This window comes from Megachile rotundata, chromosome 15 (genome assembly GCF_050947335.1).
Source record: "Megachile rotundata isolate GNS110a chromosome 15, iyMegRotu1, whole genome shotgun sequence".
NCBI classification, from domain to species: Eukaryota; Metazoa; Arthropoda; class Insecta; order Hymenoptera; family Megachilidae; genus Megachile; species Megachile rotundata.
In genome coordinates this window covers 12,948,030-12,965,968 of record NC_134997.1, presented here as the reverse complement: position 1 = coordinate 12,965,968, position 17,939 = coordinate 12,948,030, and the positions used below count along the sequence as shown (strand labels likewise).

The 17,939-nt window shown below is 43.5% G+C and overlaps 1 protein-coding gene across 2 annotated transcripts in view; it reads right to left on the bottom strand.

Moving 5' to 3' along the window:
* Nucleotides 1–14,855, bottom strand: part of ss (aryl hydrocarbon receptor spineless) — a 96,098-nt gene extending 81,243 nt beyond the window's left edge. For both annotated transcript variants that reach the window (XM_076540210.1, XM_076540211.1), the window contains exon 1: nucleotides 14,023–14,855. In XM_076540210.1, coding sequence (XP_076396325.1) covers nucleotides 14,023–14,144 — 122 coding nt within the window. In that variant the 5' untranslated portion in view covers nucleotides 14,145–14,855. The remainder of the gene's footprint in view (nucleotides 1–14,022) is intronic.
* Nucleotides 14,856–17,939: the final 3,084 nt, after the last annotated feature.

Sequence of the window (17,939 nt, the reverse complement as noted above, 5' to 3'; positions counted from 1 at the left end):
AGGAGACCCTTGAAGAAAATTGTTAATATAGATTTGAATGTAATATAAAAAAGAAATGCAGTAACAAATGATGGTTCGCATGTTTCGCGACGATGCATCACGAAGTAACGGGTACGTAACCACGTGACTACTTTTGGTGATACAACGACGCGTAATAATTGTGTATAATATAAAGTGCACAGAATCGTGTAACAAGGTGCGCAATGCAGCATATCGATTTAATGAAAAGCGGCGTCGTATCGAACGCATAAAGCATAAGTGTCGTTGCACCGACTAGCTAAACTGCAATTTATATCGTGATCACGAAACACTGGACAACCTCAATTTTGTGTACTCTATCTAATCAATATCCTATTACTTCAATTTCATTTCCTCCGATGTTTCGTATCTTGATTTCTACCTCGAATTTAACAGGAACTTTTTTACCCGACTGCATTGGTCATTAACTTTTATTTCTACTTCGAACCGTATAAAAATTAAGTGAACGCAACTCGGCGAAACTAAGTTGCTCCCTCGAATTTGCACTTTTACAATTAAGGTTTATGGATTATGGTAATTAACGTTTCTTTATAGTGAAAAGATTAAGCAAAACTTCCTAGATTCCTAGATCTTTAAATTCCTATGTCGATACATTTCTAAAATTCTTATATTTCTATTAGATTGTATCTCTATCGCAATTATGACCACCTAAAGATTACTTTCGCGTAATTGATGACGTTTGTCACACATCTATGATTGAAATTCCCGAAGTTGAACGACTGGAAAGTTCGCGATTATAGACCGGCAGACTTTCGCCGTCCCACGCGTCTCTAGACTTCGTAATCGAGGATGTAATTTAAACTACTTACGTCCAGACTGGAACAATTTGTCGGTAAGTCGGACACTATAGGTTGGAAAAGCAATCTTTTCAATACTCTCAAAGTCTAAGAAACATATCGGGTGAGACTTTGAAATAAGCGAGTCTCCGCGGAATAAAAAATGGCGGGGTCGAACGGACAGGTGTAGAACAGAGTGCAACAGGGAAGAATCTGACGTGCACGGAATGCAACGTTAGGTTCACCGAACGACTCGAGTTCCAACGCGAAAGAGTCGCGTTTCGCGAATCGGAGCAGGGGAGGAGGAGGAGTTTACCTTCACTTTGCCGGGCTGTTGCAGGAACTGCAATGACTGCTATACGATCTACATACCAGCTAATAGGTGTAGCTAACCGGAAAAAGAGAGTCACTCGACCATTCGATGTCCGTTTGTTTACATAGACGTGAGTGGCGTGTGCATTTTTATAGGGAGGATCGGATGTCGGGGCGTCGAGTTAAGTTACCGTCGGTCTTTTCTCTCCTTTCTATCGCCCCTACACCCTCCGCGTCTAACCTGACTCTATCCCTCGTGCCCCTTTCTCACCCTTTTCCTTTTTTATTTTCTTTCACGCTAATTAACGTAGATTCAAAGTCTCAGACATTTTCTAATTTTTCCAAATATTCTTCGACTCCATTCTTCCAAATCAATTCAATCAACTCGATTCTCTTTCTATAAGAATTTGTCTCTGAAAATCGGTAACCCAAGAGACTCGCTCAGCCGCGCATTGAAGTCACCGATCACTCACCGAAGCAATAAATTCCGATCAATTAGATTCGCTCTTTTACTCGCTACATTAACATTGTAAGAGATCGAAACCGATAGATTTGAATTGCTTAAACGCCGAGAAGAAAACGATTAACGATACAAAGTGAAACTATTTGAAGATGGTATTAAGTTCTGTGTGAATCCGTTCGCGGAGAATCGCGGCAAAGGGGCGTAGAGGAAAGCGGATGGAAAGTGTCGAGATTCGACGAGAAAAGAAGAAAGGCTGACGGAAAAATCTCTAAAATGGCGACACCGGATCGGTCGCGTAACTGGTGTGTATACCACTGGTATCAAGTTGCAACCGCGTCTACCGATTATTCTTAAAATCTCTGCATTTTTCATCTACCACTACCTACTGGTAAAAAGGAGCGGAATAAACGTGGACTGAAGGAAACGGATTTTCTTGTTTGTCGGTTACTTCCTTTTTTCCAAACTAGTAATCGTTGCACAAATGTAACACGAATACCTAAATGTAGAGTATTTACTAGTTTAGCGAGACTTCGAATTAAGCAATTTTGGAAAGATAATTTTATTTCAGAGAGTGAAATCATTGTTCGTACCAAGAAATATCGTGCGAGTATCGGAACCGTGGCCAGAGCGGAACGAATCGATTTGTTAATTGTTCGCGAACCCGTGTGTGCGTAATGCTTGCAAATTAATTACGCTGACAACATTGATCGTGCGGCTGGTCCGCGTGGGTGTTGCCCCGTTCAGAAACACGTTCATCAAGGCGCTTGATAAATTGATTCCCTTTGCCCGGCAAGAATCTGTCGATAAAACGAAACGAAAATATGGAAGAGGATCGTTTTCCAGAGTATGAAAACGTCGTGTCGCCCCAAAGGGTCCCATAATTTCGGAATTCTTCTAAGCGTAAACGCCTACTTGCTGTCCTCGGTATCGTGTAATCGTAAAGAGCTGCCTCGCAGGACAATATTATGTGCCCGTAACGTTCGTATAAATTTTCAAGGGCGAGGTGGCCACGTTTCTTCGCCGCTCGATCCGTATTAATTAGCATAATTTCAGGCGTACTGTCCGGCCTGGCAGGTGGGACAAGAGCGAGCCCGTTTCCGGCAGCCGCGCCGTCACCGCGGCTTGATTTATTTAATAAAATTACAGACGTAAGAAAAAAAAGCGGAAAACAAAAAGCGGCGAGAAGAGCAATTCCTGATCAACGCTGATACGCTGATCGATACTTAAGCAAATAACGGTAATGAAAATTAATTGAATAGCTCGGACAAATACCTGTAATGAAATTACCGCCCCGCACGTCGACAAAAGCAATAATTGATTATATGATCTTCGATGTTTTTATTGAACTATGATCAACGTGACGATCAGTGCGATTTGTAAGACTTGAATGTTAAACAAAGTCTCTTCTCGAGCGTATTTTTAATTCACTTAAAAACATAAATTTTCCTTGCCTTACAATTTATTTGCCAGATGCGTCAGTCAAAACTATTCATAGTTACAATATTAAAACAAAGAAAATTAAAATGTTTGGAGCATTTTCTATTCAGCGATCATTGACTATACAAATTGTAGTTGGACCTAAATTTCAAGTTGAAGAGTATTCAAAATTTCGGACAAGGTTATGTTACAGCGGTGAGTGTGTCACGAGTGAGACTCGTCAAAGTATGGCAAGAGATGAACACGTTCTTGAAACTGTCCTTGAAGAGGTCTCGCGTCTCCCACGAAGTCCAGCGAATATCAATTCCTCGTTTCCACGACACACCTCCGATAATTCCGTAATAATCGGTATCGGCGGGTTAGCCGTTCGACAGGTTAAAATAAACGCCGCCAACACTTCAATCGTGGCACGTTGCAACAGAAAATCACCTTGGCGTATTCACCTGTTAGGTACTTGCTACCGATTTCGCGGCTACGTGCACGCTCGATCCTCCGGCTAGCATCCGATACAGCGCCACGGACGATCACGAGCGTGTTATTACCCCGCCTAGTGGCTAGCTCCGAAGATTACACGTCTACGAGGTGGTTCCAGCCGATCCGGTCTGCCTCGAATTCGTAACATCGATTGTGCCGCACGAATTTGCATATCACCAGGAGACAAGTCTACGCGGGAGAGAAGACTTCATTTTTGCTTGATCATCGGCTTCTGCCGAGGGTTGGTTCCGTGGGGTCGTGGTTAGATACCCTAGGGTATCTGCGTAGAATTTCAGAGGCAAATTACCGTATCGAGTAGAAAAAGATGAAAGAAGAATCTTCGACGATTAAACTTTGAAACTTTGAAATGTTATGTATTTGGAATTGAAACGAAATCTCTCGATAGTAAATGATCATCGGCAGCAGCCTTGACGCGAGACTAAATTTCCATAAACGAGAAATGAAACGCGTCTATAAATATATTAAAGTACAGAGTAAAACAGATGGTTTTGCCTTTTTCCAAAAATATCAACTTGAGCGTGCAGCGTCATTGCGTGACGCGAGTTGTCGAACCGATTTCGAAGCAATTGGATGTTAAGATCGAAATGACAGTGTATTAAAGCATTTTAACGATAAACATTCGATGACCATAGTGGAAGCGGTCGTGCACGGCAAGAATTAATTAATGAAAAGCGACGCGCTACAGATTGGCGTGAAATTGCTGGTTCGCCAGGGCCGAATACGCGGTAAATACCAATATTCTGTCGCTGCTGGAATTTCGAATAAATATGGACGGTTCGATCAACGTATCATTTCTATGCTAATGACGTCGGTATACAGACCGGCCACTTTGGAATTGACTGCTTAAAGGCCGATTTGCACGTACTTGAACGTCGGCCACTTCGTCGTGCGATTGCCTAATTACGTCCGTATAATAAACACCGAATAACAAACGGATCGTCTGTTTGCTCTCGATTGTTTGTTCTCGTGATTCTGAGGTAAACGAAAACTTTCTACGAGTAACACTTCAATCTGAAGGTTATAAAATTGTTCAAACAAATGACAAACTCTTGTCAAAATTCCTACTGTCCATGTTCGAAAACAATACATGTTTTGATGCTAAAAAGAATATAGTAGAATGGAGTTGGAACATAAAAATACACAATATGTATACAGTAGAAGAAGAATAGCAAGGGTTGTTTAATAACAACATCCTGAATACAGGTAGCTTAAATACACCAGATAATTCTCCCCAAATACCGGTTAAAGAAGCCAGCAGTAATATTGCAAAAAAGGAACGAACACCCAAAAATTACTCGAAGGGTGCGTTAGAAAGGAGGCCAGCGTTCAAGCAAAACCGTGATCAAACAAATCTGTGCAAAAGGAGGAAAAAAACAGAAATCTGTCGAAAGGACGATAGTATTCGCAGTCTTGCGATCCCGCAATTCTCGCGGGTGAAAAGTTGAACGCGTATACGCGGGCGAAGATGATGAAGCCAGAAAGGGAACATCGAGCACCCTGTGTTTACAGGGCAAGCTGATCCGCCCCGCAAGCATTAGCTCTATCTTTGCACCGCCCAATTTCGCGTTCCTCGAATGCAAATTCTAGCGAAACGAGCGGACAGCGAAATGAAGGGATGCTGCGATGACCACCTAACCGTTCCGCTTCTTCGGATTCACCCTTTCACTGATCGACGTCTCATAGAATGCTCTTAAATGCTGTATTCAAAATTAGATCTATATTTCATACCCTCCTTCTTAAATACTAAAATTCGCGGTTCTCGAATTTGCACCCTTAGGTCACAAATGACATGTCCACATTCTTTTGCCTTTAGAACTTGATGCTCCTAGATATATTCTTGTGTCTCTTATATCTGCGGGTCTCTATAGGTGTATTTAATAGAGCTTTACATTTTTATACCCCCTCTGCGTGCCTCTATAGGTGTATTTAATAGAACTTTACAGCTTTAAACCCCCTAACTCCTGCTCCTATGAGAATAATTACACCCCTAGAGCCCTAAATATTTCTGCTTCGATAAATATTTAAATGGTGGACATTATAACAAAATATTGCATAAACAACGTTAACAGAAAGATACGAACAAAGCGTTTCACTATGTTAAAAAACACGAGCCACACCTTGGTAACGAGAAAGAGGTCAGGATATACCGACCAGCGAACACGAAGTACAATGTGCGAATCGAATGAAGGTCCACGAAGGAAGAGTAACAACGATACTCGAACTAATGATACCGTCGACAAACTAATTACACGAAATAGCGGAACACCGGCTCTCGCGCTGTTTCGATAATTATTTCGCGTATTCCACGAAATTACACTCTCCCGTTTCCTCGGAACGGTATACAACCTTTTTTCCCCTTCGATTGCACCTGAAACTCTGAAAATTGCTGACGAGGCGCAAAATCGCGATTACACGTTTCGAACTTTACTTCTTCGCTTTAAAACAACGAAGTAACCATAATTTAAATTCATAACATTTATTTTAACAGTCGGATCAACGTGGGGATAAAAAAATAGTGTAATTATATTGAACAGAGAAACACCGAGCCCCAAAGTCCACCCTCCGTATCCGCTCCAATTCCCAGCAAAGCGTTTCCTCCTGTCAGCTCGAAGGAAATCGTCGGACGTTCTATCCCGAAAGGCAGCAATCATGCTAGTCGAACTTTCAAAATTGGCCGGACTCGTACGCGAGTCGACAACGATCGCGGTGTATATCAACGAGATGTTCCTTCTTTTTTGCTGACGGTCGATAATTAGCCCCGTTCCTCGGCAATTTAGTCCTTCATTCGTTACGTACGAAGAGAGAAAGAGAAGACGATGGTGCATGACATCGACCGGGTCCTCGCGTAGCAGATACTTCCGGTGCCAGGAGGCGACCACCTCATTCGTGTTACGTCACCAGAGACTGTCATTTGCTTTTTCAAGCATCTGTTTTTCTCACCGCGAGTAATAGAGGTCTTGATGATCGTAATTATAGAGCCGTTTCGAGGAAAGATATTTTTAAGTACGATTTGAAGATTCTGCTCGATTACGTGCGTCAAGATTATCCGAATAAACAACGATGCTAATAACAAAATTAATTAGAACGTGTATACGAAAAACAATTAATAACCCGAGACAGCCGTGCATTCGTTTAACAGCGTTTTTCTACAGTTTCGTTGGCGAGAATCAATGTGTTTAATATCCTTCATCACAATTTATGCGCATTTAGTTCAATGATTGATGAACGGTTATGCGAAACCAGTTGACCCAAATTCTAAACTATCTTGATCATTAAAAATCAATTCCAGGGCAGCTTTTTTCGCTTGAAATTACCTGTAAGATTCGCGCAATTTATTCGAGCCACGCGTACTTCAGTTATCTTCAGTCTCCAATCATCGTCATCCACGTCATCATCGTCCAATTTCAGAAATCAAACGTTTTCGCCGCCACAATTCCACATACAAGAAATAAATTAAACGAGAGAACATTTCGAATCGATACTCGATCGGACGTTTTAACGGCGTGGATTATTACCGAACAGGGCGAAATATCGAGAGTGGAGAGAAGAGGACGGAATGCCGCGCGCGCCAAACAAATCGCGGCTAATAAGAAGTTGATACATGGTGGCGAGCTGGAGGGGGCCAATACATAAAAATAAGATAAATTTTACACTTGGCTGGTGATGAATGGCGGGATGAATTATTGAATAGTTAAACACACAGCGCCGTACCGGGTCAGGCTCGCCCCGAGCTCAGGCCCAAAGCAGGATCGGTGAATCGTTTGGGCCAGGGCCGCTTGTTTCGCCACGAAATCTTCGATTTCATATTGTCAACGACCCTTCTTTCACCTTTCTATTCCTTATGAACACGTCTAAATTCCACTGCGATGCCATATAATAATAAATATGTGATATTAAATTCCTATCGAGGAATGTCTTTGAAGACTCTGTTGATTCAGAGTCCACATGTGACATCAGCATGTTACATTTTCCAGTTCATTTTGTTACTGAATTATTTATATTCTGCTGAACTATCTTCTTCATCAGAAAGTTTAACATACAGAAGTTACTTGTTCAGTATACCACGTTTATTGTTAATACTAGCTAAATATTTAACGTGATATCAACAACTCCTTAACTAAAAGCACAACCGTCGCAACCTTTTAACAAACCCTTGCTTTCCTAAGACCAATTTCGTTGATTAAACCTCGTCCTAGTTCAAGGATCAGTTTCCATCAAGTTTCTCCGCGGATGCACTTTTCAAAGCGCCAAGAAAGGAGAGGTTGAAACGCACCTCCGTTCCTGCAGCATAAATTCACCTGCACATTTCACTTCGTTATGGCTCTATTCACGGTGCCGTAACCACGAGGACGGATATTCCTTGCTGTGCGGCCCATTCACCATTGGACCGGGCCCCATTCGGTCCAGCAACTTCGAACGCGGGTGGAAGATGCACTGCGCGTCCTGCCGATTGTTTAATCGCCTCGTTCTACCCTGTGCCGGGTACTTCGTGGAAACTTTGTTTCTCGATCATCGCACGTTATTTACTGGTTAATGTGATTCCCCCGGGTTCGTTAAAATAATTCTCTGAACAAAAAGGAAACGGAAAACAATCGCTGTTTTGATCGAGGAGGTTAATCACCTACATTCTAAAGGATCTCCATAATCCAACTCCGATTCTTTGAAGAAGAAATAAAACAGAGTTAGATGTATTTGAGGACATCAGTACTTTACTGAGAAACATCTCATGGTCTAATTCTATAAAAATTATCTTGAGTTACAAACAAGGTATTCTCCAAGTAACGTCATACAAATATTCTAACCACAAAGACCTTGTAAGTTGGAACGATAGTTTGAATGAGAGCAGAATATCGAAAAATCGATGTCCGCGAGTGAGGACGGAGAAAGCCAGGGGTCGGAAGCGACACGGCAATATGTAATGGGGCACCAATTATAAGCGTGACACGGGGCATCGTTATAATTGGATACGAGGTGTTAAATCTGTTGGGTGTGGCTGGTTACGGGAGTTATGAGTGTTCCAGCAATAATGGTCTTGTCGCGGGCTCGGGCTATACATATCTCTCGCACGAGCGAAACGCATCACGGCGCCGACTAACGCGCGAGGGGAGTCTATTAAATTACACATCGTGTGCTCGCTACGACGTAGAAAGTAGGTAAACGATATCCTCCATCGGCCACGGAATTAAATCTTGCCCTGATCGTACGACAACCGTTGCTCTCTGTCAGAGAACGCTGACGTTTCAGCTTTCGTCTTCCGCCACTTCAACCTCTACACACTATTTTACCAATTCATTCAACTTTCTTCGACTTCGAAATTTCGTGAGAGATACTTCGCTTCATCCCTTAATCTACAATTTTCTGGACAGTTGCGTTACAGCTAGGTAATTCCTATAACGTGAAGACAACTATTCAGCTTATTCAATTTATTCTACTTAGCTTTATTCAGCTTATTCTACTCAGACAGCCACTCAGCGATCGTTGATTACTTGATTATTGAACCCAAAATTCAATCCCAGAGAACAAGGGTTAATAGCAGAAGAATTCTGTTCTCCAGAAAAGCTTGTTTGAACGGCTGAAGGTGTTTCGAGGCTCGATCTTTGGTCGGCTGAAAGGCCTCGGAAGCAGGTTCATTACAGAGCTATAAACGCGCGTTAGAAGACCATAAGAACCCCGGGTAGTTACTTAAGAACAAATCAGCCGAAACCCGACAAGTTTGCTGTTCATCAAGGAATCATCGACCTCGTGAACTTCTTTGGTTCTTTTGTTAAATTCGAATATGAATTGATGATTTGTTTCGAGTTACTTACATAATACATGATATATGTTATATAATATAATAGGAGTCTACTTTGAAAACAATTTCGACAGACAACTTATAATATTGCGTTACGATAGGGATTTGCATCTTGTTATCTTCTAACCCTTCTTATAACACGAGGCTGTTAATATCCCATATTTTAACAACCTATAACTGTAACATCTGAGTACTCTCCAGGTCCTAAAGTTCTACAGCATATTCAAACTAGAACTCCAAAAAAGAAATGATAAATACCACAAGCATTGGCAGAAATAATCGAAAAACGCGTCGCTAAACGAAGACGAAATTCGGCAAATTCGATGCATCGTGGTTCGAAAAGGGTCGTTTGTGCCCCACAGAGATCCGGGCCCCTTCTCAAAGAACGAGAGCGAAGCTGACAGTCGAACGAGCGAAGACCAGTCGAGAGAGAGACTGACTAAAGTATAATCAGCTTTCGACTGAGTCCGCGGCCGCGTGTAATAACAGTAATCCCTTCGTTCGCCGGTAATTTGGCCGTTCGCTCAAAAACTCCAAATTATAGAAGCTGCTGTCATTAGGCCACGGCAAGCACCGTGCATCGCGGGCCACCTTTTTCCCCGAACTCTCGGGAATTTTGGGGAAACTGCGCCCTTTCTCGTGCATCGTTAGCCACCGAATTCTATTAAGCTTTTCCGCGATCCTACGATTTTCGCTATTTTACTGCTTTTGATGAAGTATAGTCAATAAAATAAGGTATAGTCACTTTACGGTTAGGTTACGGTGTGCGACTACTAGGGGTGTAAGCTTTCGAAGAAATCGGACTTGTGAATAAATATCGATTCGGTATCTCAACTCGCGATGACAAATGTCATTTTATATATAGGTGTATTCTTTTTTTAGAACGATATGTGCTGGTCAGTAATAAATTATTCATAAATCCGCATCGCGGTGATAATCAGTTCACTGTTCTCATGTGACATTTCCATGTTTTCCTTGTGCGCTATCCAGTGACGCATTATCACGTCCTACTGATCGAGAGACTATGAGATCTACTTAGATACCCTGACATCCATGGCAAACGTGACGTGACGGCTTATTAAATTTATTATGAAAACGACCGAACTCATCTACCTTCCAATATTTTTAAAATACCCAAACACTTGGGGTTTCACCGTGATTTTATTTAGAAAAAAATTAATAACTTGTTTAAATGATGAGTTAGAATACAGAGCAACTTATTTATTGATCGGAGAAAAATATTTTTGTGAAACGCGTAAAAGAATGTCCTTAAACCTGTACTTGTCTAGGAGCCCGAGGGAAGGACTATGTGATCCCTAGAAGCTGAGGAGAAGAGAACGGAGCAGACAAAATGCCGCGGGCTACGAATCCCTCTCGTTCTTTATCGTATCAAAAAGGAAACTAGTGAGATGGAACGAGAAAAGGATCGTCGACCGTACACCTCGAAACACCGTTTAAAACTCCATTACGCTCGCTCGTGATCCGCTTGATCGCGAAGCGAGTTCCTTCGAATCGAGGAACCTGGCGTTCAAACGGATCGTGACGCGTTCCTGGATCCTCTGACGATCGAGAGTGATCGAGGATCGTTCGAGGGATCCTTTGTTTTCTGCTTTCACGGAGGGGCTTTGAGAACTTTCAATCTCTCTTTTGTTCTCTAATTCGAGAATATAAATGCGGTTTATAATAACCTATTTGGGACAGTTTCTTAAAGTTCATTAATTTAAAAGTTTCATATCATTATAATAAGTACACGTCGTATCTCGCATGGAACAGCGCAATTTCGAAGGAAATTTAATTTGAATTCTATTCCGTAATCGAAAGTTCATGAATCTCAAGATTTCGTATCGTCACACAACGCGAAAAGAAGTAACATAAAAAAAAGTTGACCGGGTGAACCATTACATTGAAATTTCTGTTATCCGGTTGATAATCTAAGTCTTATGCAAAGCAGTAATCAATAATTCAAGAAATAATGTCATTTTACGAGTTCTTACGTCGGCATAAAAATATATTTCAGGCGAACGTGCGACTTATCTCGAATACCGGCGGAGGGGTGAGAATATGCATAATACGATGAAATACATATATCGACAAATGTGAAATATATTCTGAGAACGTGAGTCATTATAATAAAGCAATGCTGTTGGTTTAAATTACCCTATCGTTTGATTATGTCACGCGTCTCTGTTATGCCCGTTCTACCGGGCGTTCCTCCATGAATATTCATGCCATTGTTATCGATAAACAATCGTAATTATAATTGTAAAACCCGTCCCGATAACTTTCTTCTTAACTTTTTCTCGGTCAACATCATCTTTCACGTTCCGCGATTTAATCGATCGTTTGGAACGGACGTATGCTATCCGCGTGTACGTGCTAATTAACGGCAACGACAAATTGAGTTACGCGATACAATTTGCAAGCTTTATTTCACGTTTCACCCTCTGTCGTGATTGTAAATTCGTGAGCTGTTAAAATTTTTATCGGACACTAAAACGCTGTCAATTTCCCGGTGAAAAACTACCCCTTTCGAAGTTCATTCGATCAAATATACTTAAGAGTAAATACTGAGGCTCCCCGAAAAAAGCTACGGGGATCTTTTGCGATACTTTGTAATCGCCATGCATCGCCATTTTGTTTGAGCAACTCTTCGTTACCGAATATACTTCCAGAGACGTGGCGATGTAGGAGAAAGCTCGAGAATAATTCTGGAGAATCAACTTCCCCTAAATTTTCCCTAAGTGTCGTGCTATACGCAGTGATTCGAGTAAAGTTCATGTACAATATCTTGCTACTTTATAAACTCGCGTCTACAAATCAAGCTGAACTCACCCCCGCATACTTAAACTCGCTAAATCAACAATACATGACCCAAACGATGATGCGATAAAAGAAAAAGAAAAAAGAGGGATGGTGGTTGATTCAGCTATATCTCAGCTAATTACGAGCAACGTATGCTAACGATTCGAGTAAAGTTCAGACGGATATTTCTTTGGCCAGAGGTTCTGCCCTCCCCTTATTCGCAATCAGTGCCGCACTCCGTCTCTGTCAGCTTAGCACCGGTTATCCCCGGTCTATCTTTCTCTTGATGTATCGAACATTACACACGTATATGTATCGTGTGTCGCGGGTTGGTCTGCCCCTTATATATTTATGCGTGTCCGATAGCCGTGCTCAAGCGATCACAACCCAGCCTCGCGTTCAAGCGCCAGGCATTTCCGCGTGCAAATTAAAACGCGGGATTACGCGTAAAGTGTCCTTTTCTTCGCGGAATCTCCACACGAATTTTAGACGATAATGTCTTAGAATACGTATGGGTGTTTGAACAACAAAGTTTCAAACAAAATGCCAGGCAGCGATAGCAAGCCAAACAAAACCGCCCATCCACAATGAGGATCTCGATGGAGCTCTGCAATTTACGATCCATACAGGTAGACGTAGCATCGAATTAGCATATAATCGATAAGAAACATGGTCTATAGTTGCACGAAGGTTGAAATCGGATGAGACGTACGCGTTTGAATCGACTGACAACGTTAAGTCCAACATCGGACGTGTTTCACGTGCGAACACCCTTCTTCGATCCCATTAGCTTTACTTTAGACACATGAATTGTATATGTACCTCGTCACGATACGTGTTCGCTATCGTTGCCTACTTGAACGGCCAACAAATTAACGCCTTCGTCCCTTCTTTCGCTTCGTCAATTTTCTAGCCGATCAAGGGGAAAACGTGTCACGTTACCTGTCTGCGCCATTTTTCCAGATTTATTTCGATTACACACCCGTTTTTTTAAAGAATAGTACACATTTTTGTATAGTCTGTTGATATAAATATTGGAGAAGGTTTTAGGTGTAATTCCTTGCAATATAATTTGTCAGGTCACAACTAATCACAGCTACATTATTAAAACAAAAAAAATAGAAATGTTAATTTTGTATCAATCGACTACGTAAATAATTAAACTCCAAACAAGTGAATAATCTTTCAACCTGCAATCGATGTTATTTTCAAACCTGTCAGAACCGCGAAAAAATTCTACGAAACCGTGTATTTGCACGCAGACCTTCAGAACGAGATAAGAATTTTCAAAAAGAATATCGCGTTTTCCGAGTTTCTTGTACGGCTGCCGTCGCATACCGACATGGAAACAATTACAGGTAGTATCGAAGGAAAACACACCAAAGATATACTACTCGCAGCAATTCAGAAACACGGATTTTACGTTTTTATAAGACATAAAGGAGATAATAGCTGTTTTCTAAAACAGTATATCAATTACTCGGTAAGTTAGCACATTAGATAATAGCATACTTATCCTATACCGGACTGTAAAAACTTTGATTACATGCATCAGTCGAGTGATTCCGCATAAAAAGTAGCCCTCGTACGTTAATAAATGGGAAAATCTTTATAGATCGCTTAATTAGATGGGTCTCTTTGGGGTTTATGGAGCACTTCAAGATATGGTACTCAAGTTGCTTAACTTGAACAGAGACCTTCAAAGATCTCTATAGGATCTCATTTGCTTTGTGTTCACCTGAGAATCTACGGTTCCTCCGTAGGATTTCGATAGAATCTGACTCCTAGATTCCCTGGTTGCAGATTTTAATACTCTGCAGGGTGGAGGTTGGGAAATTTACCGCAAACGGAGGAGTGGAAGTTTAAGCTTAACGAGGGAATCGGGGGTGTTAAGGGAGACTTACCTTTTCCCGTTGCGGCGTCGTCTCTTGGTGGCATAGACGGTTCCCAGTTGGCTCATGGCGACCGGGTTGTTGGGTCCCGACGCGGAGGTCGGAGTCGGTAGCGGCGCCGAGGTGGGCGTCATCGCGGGATCAACGACGTGGGGCTGAGGGTGAGAGGCGGTCAGGGTGAGCTGAGATCCCGGGGGATAGCATGCCGCCGTCACGTAATCCGTCGCCACGAGGGACGCGTTCGCTGGTCCACAAATCCCGGCGACCACCCCCTGCACTCCACCCCCGACGCTGTTCCCGCTACCACCGCCACTTCCTCCTCCTTCTCCGCCACCTCCCCCTCCGCCAGCGACACCGACGACACCCCCAACCACCCCCAGCCCCGCCGAGGCGGTCCTGTCCAGCGCGTACACCGTGCAGACCGTGACGCCCTTTCCTTCTACCGACGCTACGTCATCGTCGTCTCTCACTACCAGCTGCCGGCGTCCAGCTTTCGACTCCCGATCCCGCCGCTGGACGTCGGGACGTTGCAGCTGCGACAGCTGTTCCCGTTGCGGCAACGTACCACTGATAACGGACACTTCTCTACCTGTTTTCGCGCGCGTTTCCCGCCAAAAATCGCACGCCCGATAACGCCTCGCTCGATTTCCGTCGCTCCCGTTTACTCTGCCGGGACTCGCGTGTCTGTTCGTTGCTCGCAGTCTTCGATAAGAGAATCCGTCAGAGTTACCGGCTACCGGATCGTCGCTCTCGACGCGACGACGTTTTCGATGGGTGTTTCGCGACAAACACCATGGCAACGAAAGAGCATCTTCTCGCGCACTCGTTTGCCTGTTCACCGTAGTTCACCGTCACTGATTCCGAAACAGTCGATCACCATTGTTCGACACCGAATGTCAGTGCACCACGAAGGTCGCGTCGATCACGATCCCGTCTCGATCGCTCGCGAACATCGAAGCTCGTGCAAGCTCACCCCTCGGTGGCGCCGGTACGCGCGCATCCTCGTCCGATTCGTCGGAGATCGCCTCGTCACTGAACTCGTCACGCACTCACTGTATCCTCCGTCGATATCACGCTCCGCGGACGCAAGTTCGAATCTCAAAACACCGTGAAAGCGTCGCGGTCGTCAGCGCGATCGTCGAGCCACGAAACCGTTCGAAACACGCTTCTCGATCGGATCGCGTCACGTGCGCGCGGAAACTGAACCGCGCATCCCTCTCTCACCCGCGAAACGCTCGCTCCCTCCCTTCGGTGGTCCCCACCTCCTTCTCCGGCTCCTTCTCCTCCCTTGCGCTGCCTCGATTCCCTTTCCCCTTGTCGCGGACACTTTTTCCCCGCGGTGACGCGTCTCGCGAGAAAAACGCGGATTCGTGGCGGTACGAACCGGCAGGTAGGGACCAAGAGGTGCCCGCGCGATCAAGAAGCACGGTGTTCGCCTGGTAGAAGCGTATCGTGTACTGGCGGCCCTGCCGGGCGTAGCATAAGTCAGGACACCGTGGCATAGATCGGAAGGGGCCGGTGGTGGAAGCGGTGGTGGTGGCGGACTCACCTCCTCGCCAGAGGAGTTAACCTAACCTTCGAACGCTCCTCGCGCCAGCCCGCCAACTTCTACCCCCTGAAATTGTCCCGTTGCTTTCCCGAACCCCCTCTCGCGAGATACGCCCCGCCCACCCGACCGACCAACCGACCAATCGCGTTGCCAGCATGGCGCTGCCCAGCCGGAGCCGCGCCGCGCCGCTCCGAGAGATACCATCGTGCGCGTTAAACGATTACACCTATTCCACCGGTGATCCTCCAGCCTTGTTTAACGCACGAACCGCTCCTACGCATCGCCGATGCTCTTTCTCTCTTTCGCCGTACTTGGCCAACGAGTCGAGAATTTCGTTGGATCTATGCCGATGTCGTTTGTAACGCTCCTCACGAGGACTGCTCGTTAACTTCGACGTTTCTCTCCCGTTTTATCCGCGCTACCGGTATCCGAACACCGTTTGTAATCGCGATGGTGGATGTTTATGATCGACGAGAAGCCTGCTATTTATTCTCTGCTACCGATCTTTTCGTATAGCCGAGAAAAGGGCGGGAATTTATTCGACCGATTTAGACATCGATGGAAGGCTTGCTCGCTTGAGATTAAGAACTAGTTCCGGTGATCTTTTGTGGTGAAGAGAGTTTGGAAGTTGGTTCAATTTTCTTGCTGAATGTGAGTGTTGAACGTATTTATTTTTCTTTGACGTAATAGGTCGGAGAGCGGGGAGGAAAATGTCCACCGTAGTTCTCCGACGGGAATGAGGCATAAAAGTCTGTCAACCGAACCGCGTGAACCAACAAACTTCTCATTTTAATTGCTATATTTCTCCAATTTAGATCAATGCACTGATAAGAGTGTTAACACTAGAACTACCGACATTAAATGTTCGTTTATCGAAGAATAAAAAATAAAATAAATACTAAAGCATCAAGTAACATGTAGAACTAGTTTTCACCTCAACAAAATATGACAGAAATTTCCATAAAATAACGACAATAAAATTTTGTAATATAAAATGAGAAATCTGAGACCAGTCGTTTACTGGTTGGTAGTTCTAGTGTTAATATAAAAATATTACCCACAAGAAAATTTGAAAGTAAAAAAAACCGGCGTTGATTTACTTGGAAATATCAAATTAAAGTTTCGAGATTGAAATATCAGCCCCGAGTATCTCCAGCGATTTATCTCGCCACTCAACGTGTTCATTCTCGCCTTAATTGCGCTTCTCAGATCACCGAATTACAAATACCTACTTTCCTCACCCTCTGCCAACACCTCGAATCGTCTTCGATCGATTATCGCCGAACACCTTTCTCGCACGTGCAGGAATTGTCTTATCGGAGACGAGGATTCGCTTCGTGAAAGCTATCAGATCGCGAGTCACGGCCGATATCACCCCGTTCCGAGACAGACAATCTGCGACATGCGACCGATATCCAGGTGACATTAAGCTGGAACCGATCGCGGAGAGATCGCGAACGTTACACACATTTTTCAACGACGGTGGCAGTTATCGCGACCGAACCACCGAAAACAGATTGCCGGCGAATCGAAACGTCTCGGTGACATGCGATTCGACCCGTCGTTTTATCTTCGACGTTTTAGATCGTTCGATATCCGGTCACGGGTGAGCGTCTCCGCTGTCCGTTACATGTTCGATATGGTTTCGAAATGTTTTCGTGTTTCGTTACTGAGAACGTTGCATGAGAAAGACACATATGGGGATGATATCGGTGATCGCTTATCGAAGGTGAGAAGATTTTGACGGTGTCTCGATGTTACTTTCGAAATTAGTGGTTAATAAGTTTTGATTTTTGCTACGAAATATGTGCAAAGGTGTGCATCGAATAAGAGAGGTTGATTTTAAATATTCTTATCGTAAAATGGTGTTTTCATGGGAAGCATAAAATGTCCGCAATGCATGCAACGATATGCTAGTAAAAATTGAGAAACAGGTAAGTTTATTTCAAAAATTTTGACTTGATTATAAGTAATTTAAACTTCTTCTAATCTTCGAATAATTACAGTGATTAGCTGTACAAACGGGGATACAAAGTGATAGGAAACAAGTATATCCTGTATTTAATAAACACATTATGCATATTATACTTTATAATTGTCAGGAAGATAATACCCACCACACTTGAAAACTTGTTCCACTTTATTTTCCTCTACACGCTAAGTTAAGAACGTTCAGTGTCTTCGCAACTGATTTACGACAATTTGCATTCGTATTCGAATAAATTCGCTCGAGTTTCGTAAGAGAAGTTTCTATCCGGGTCGAAAGAGGTCCACGAAGAAAATTGTCCGATAGGTGATCAACGTTATCGTATTACGTAAAACATGTTTGCCGTTGTTAAAACTTTTCAATGTCCATCAAACGGCTTTTTACAACATCGCA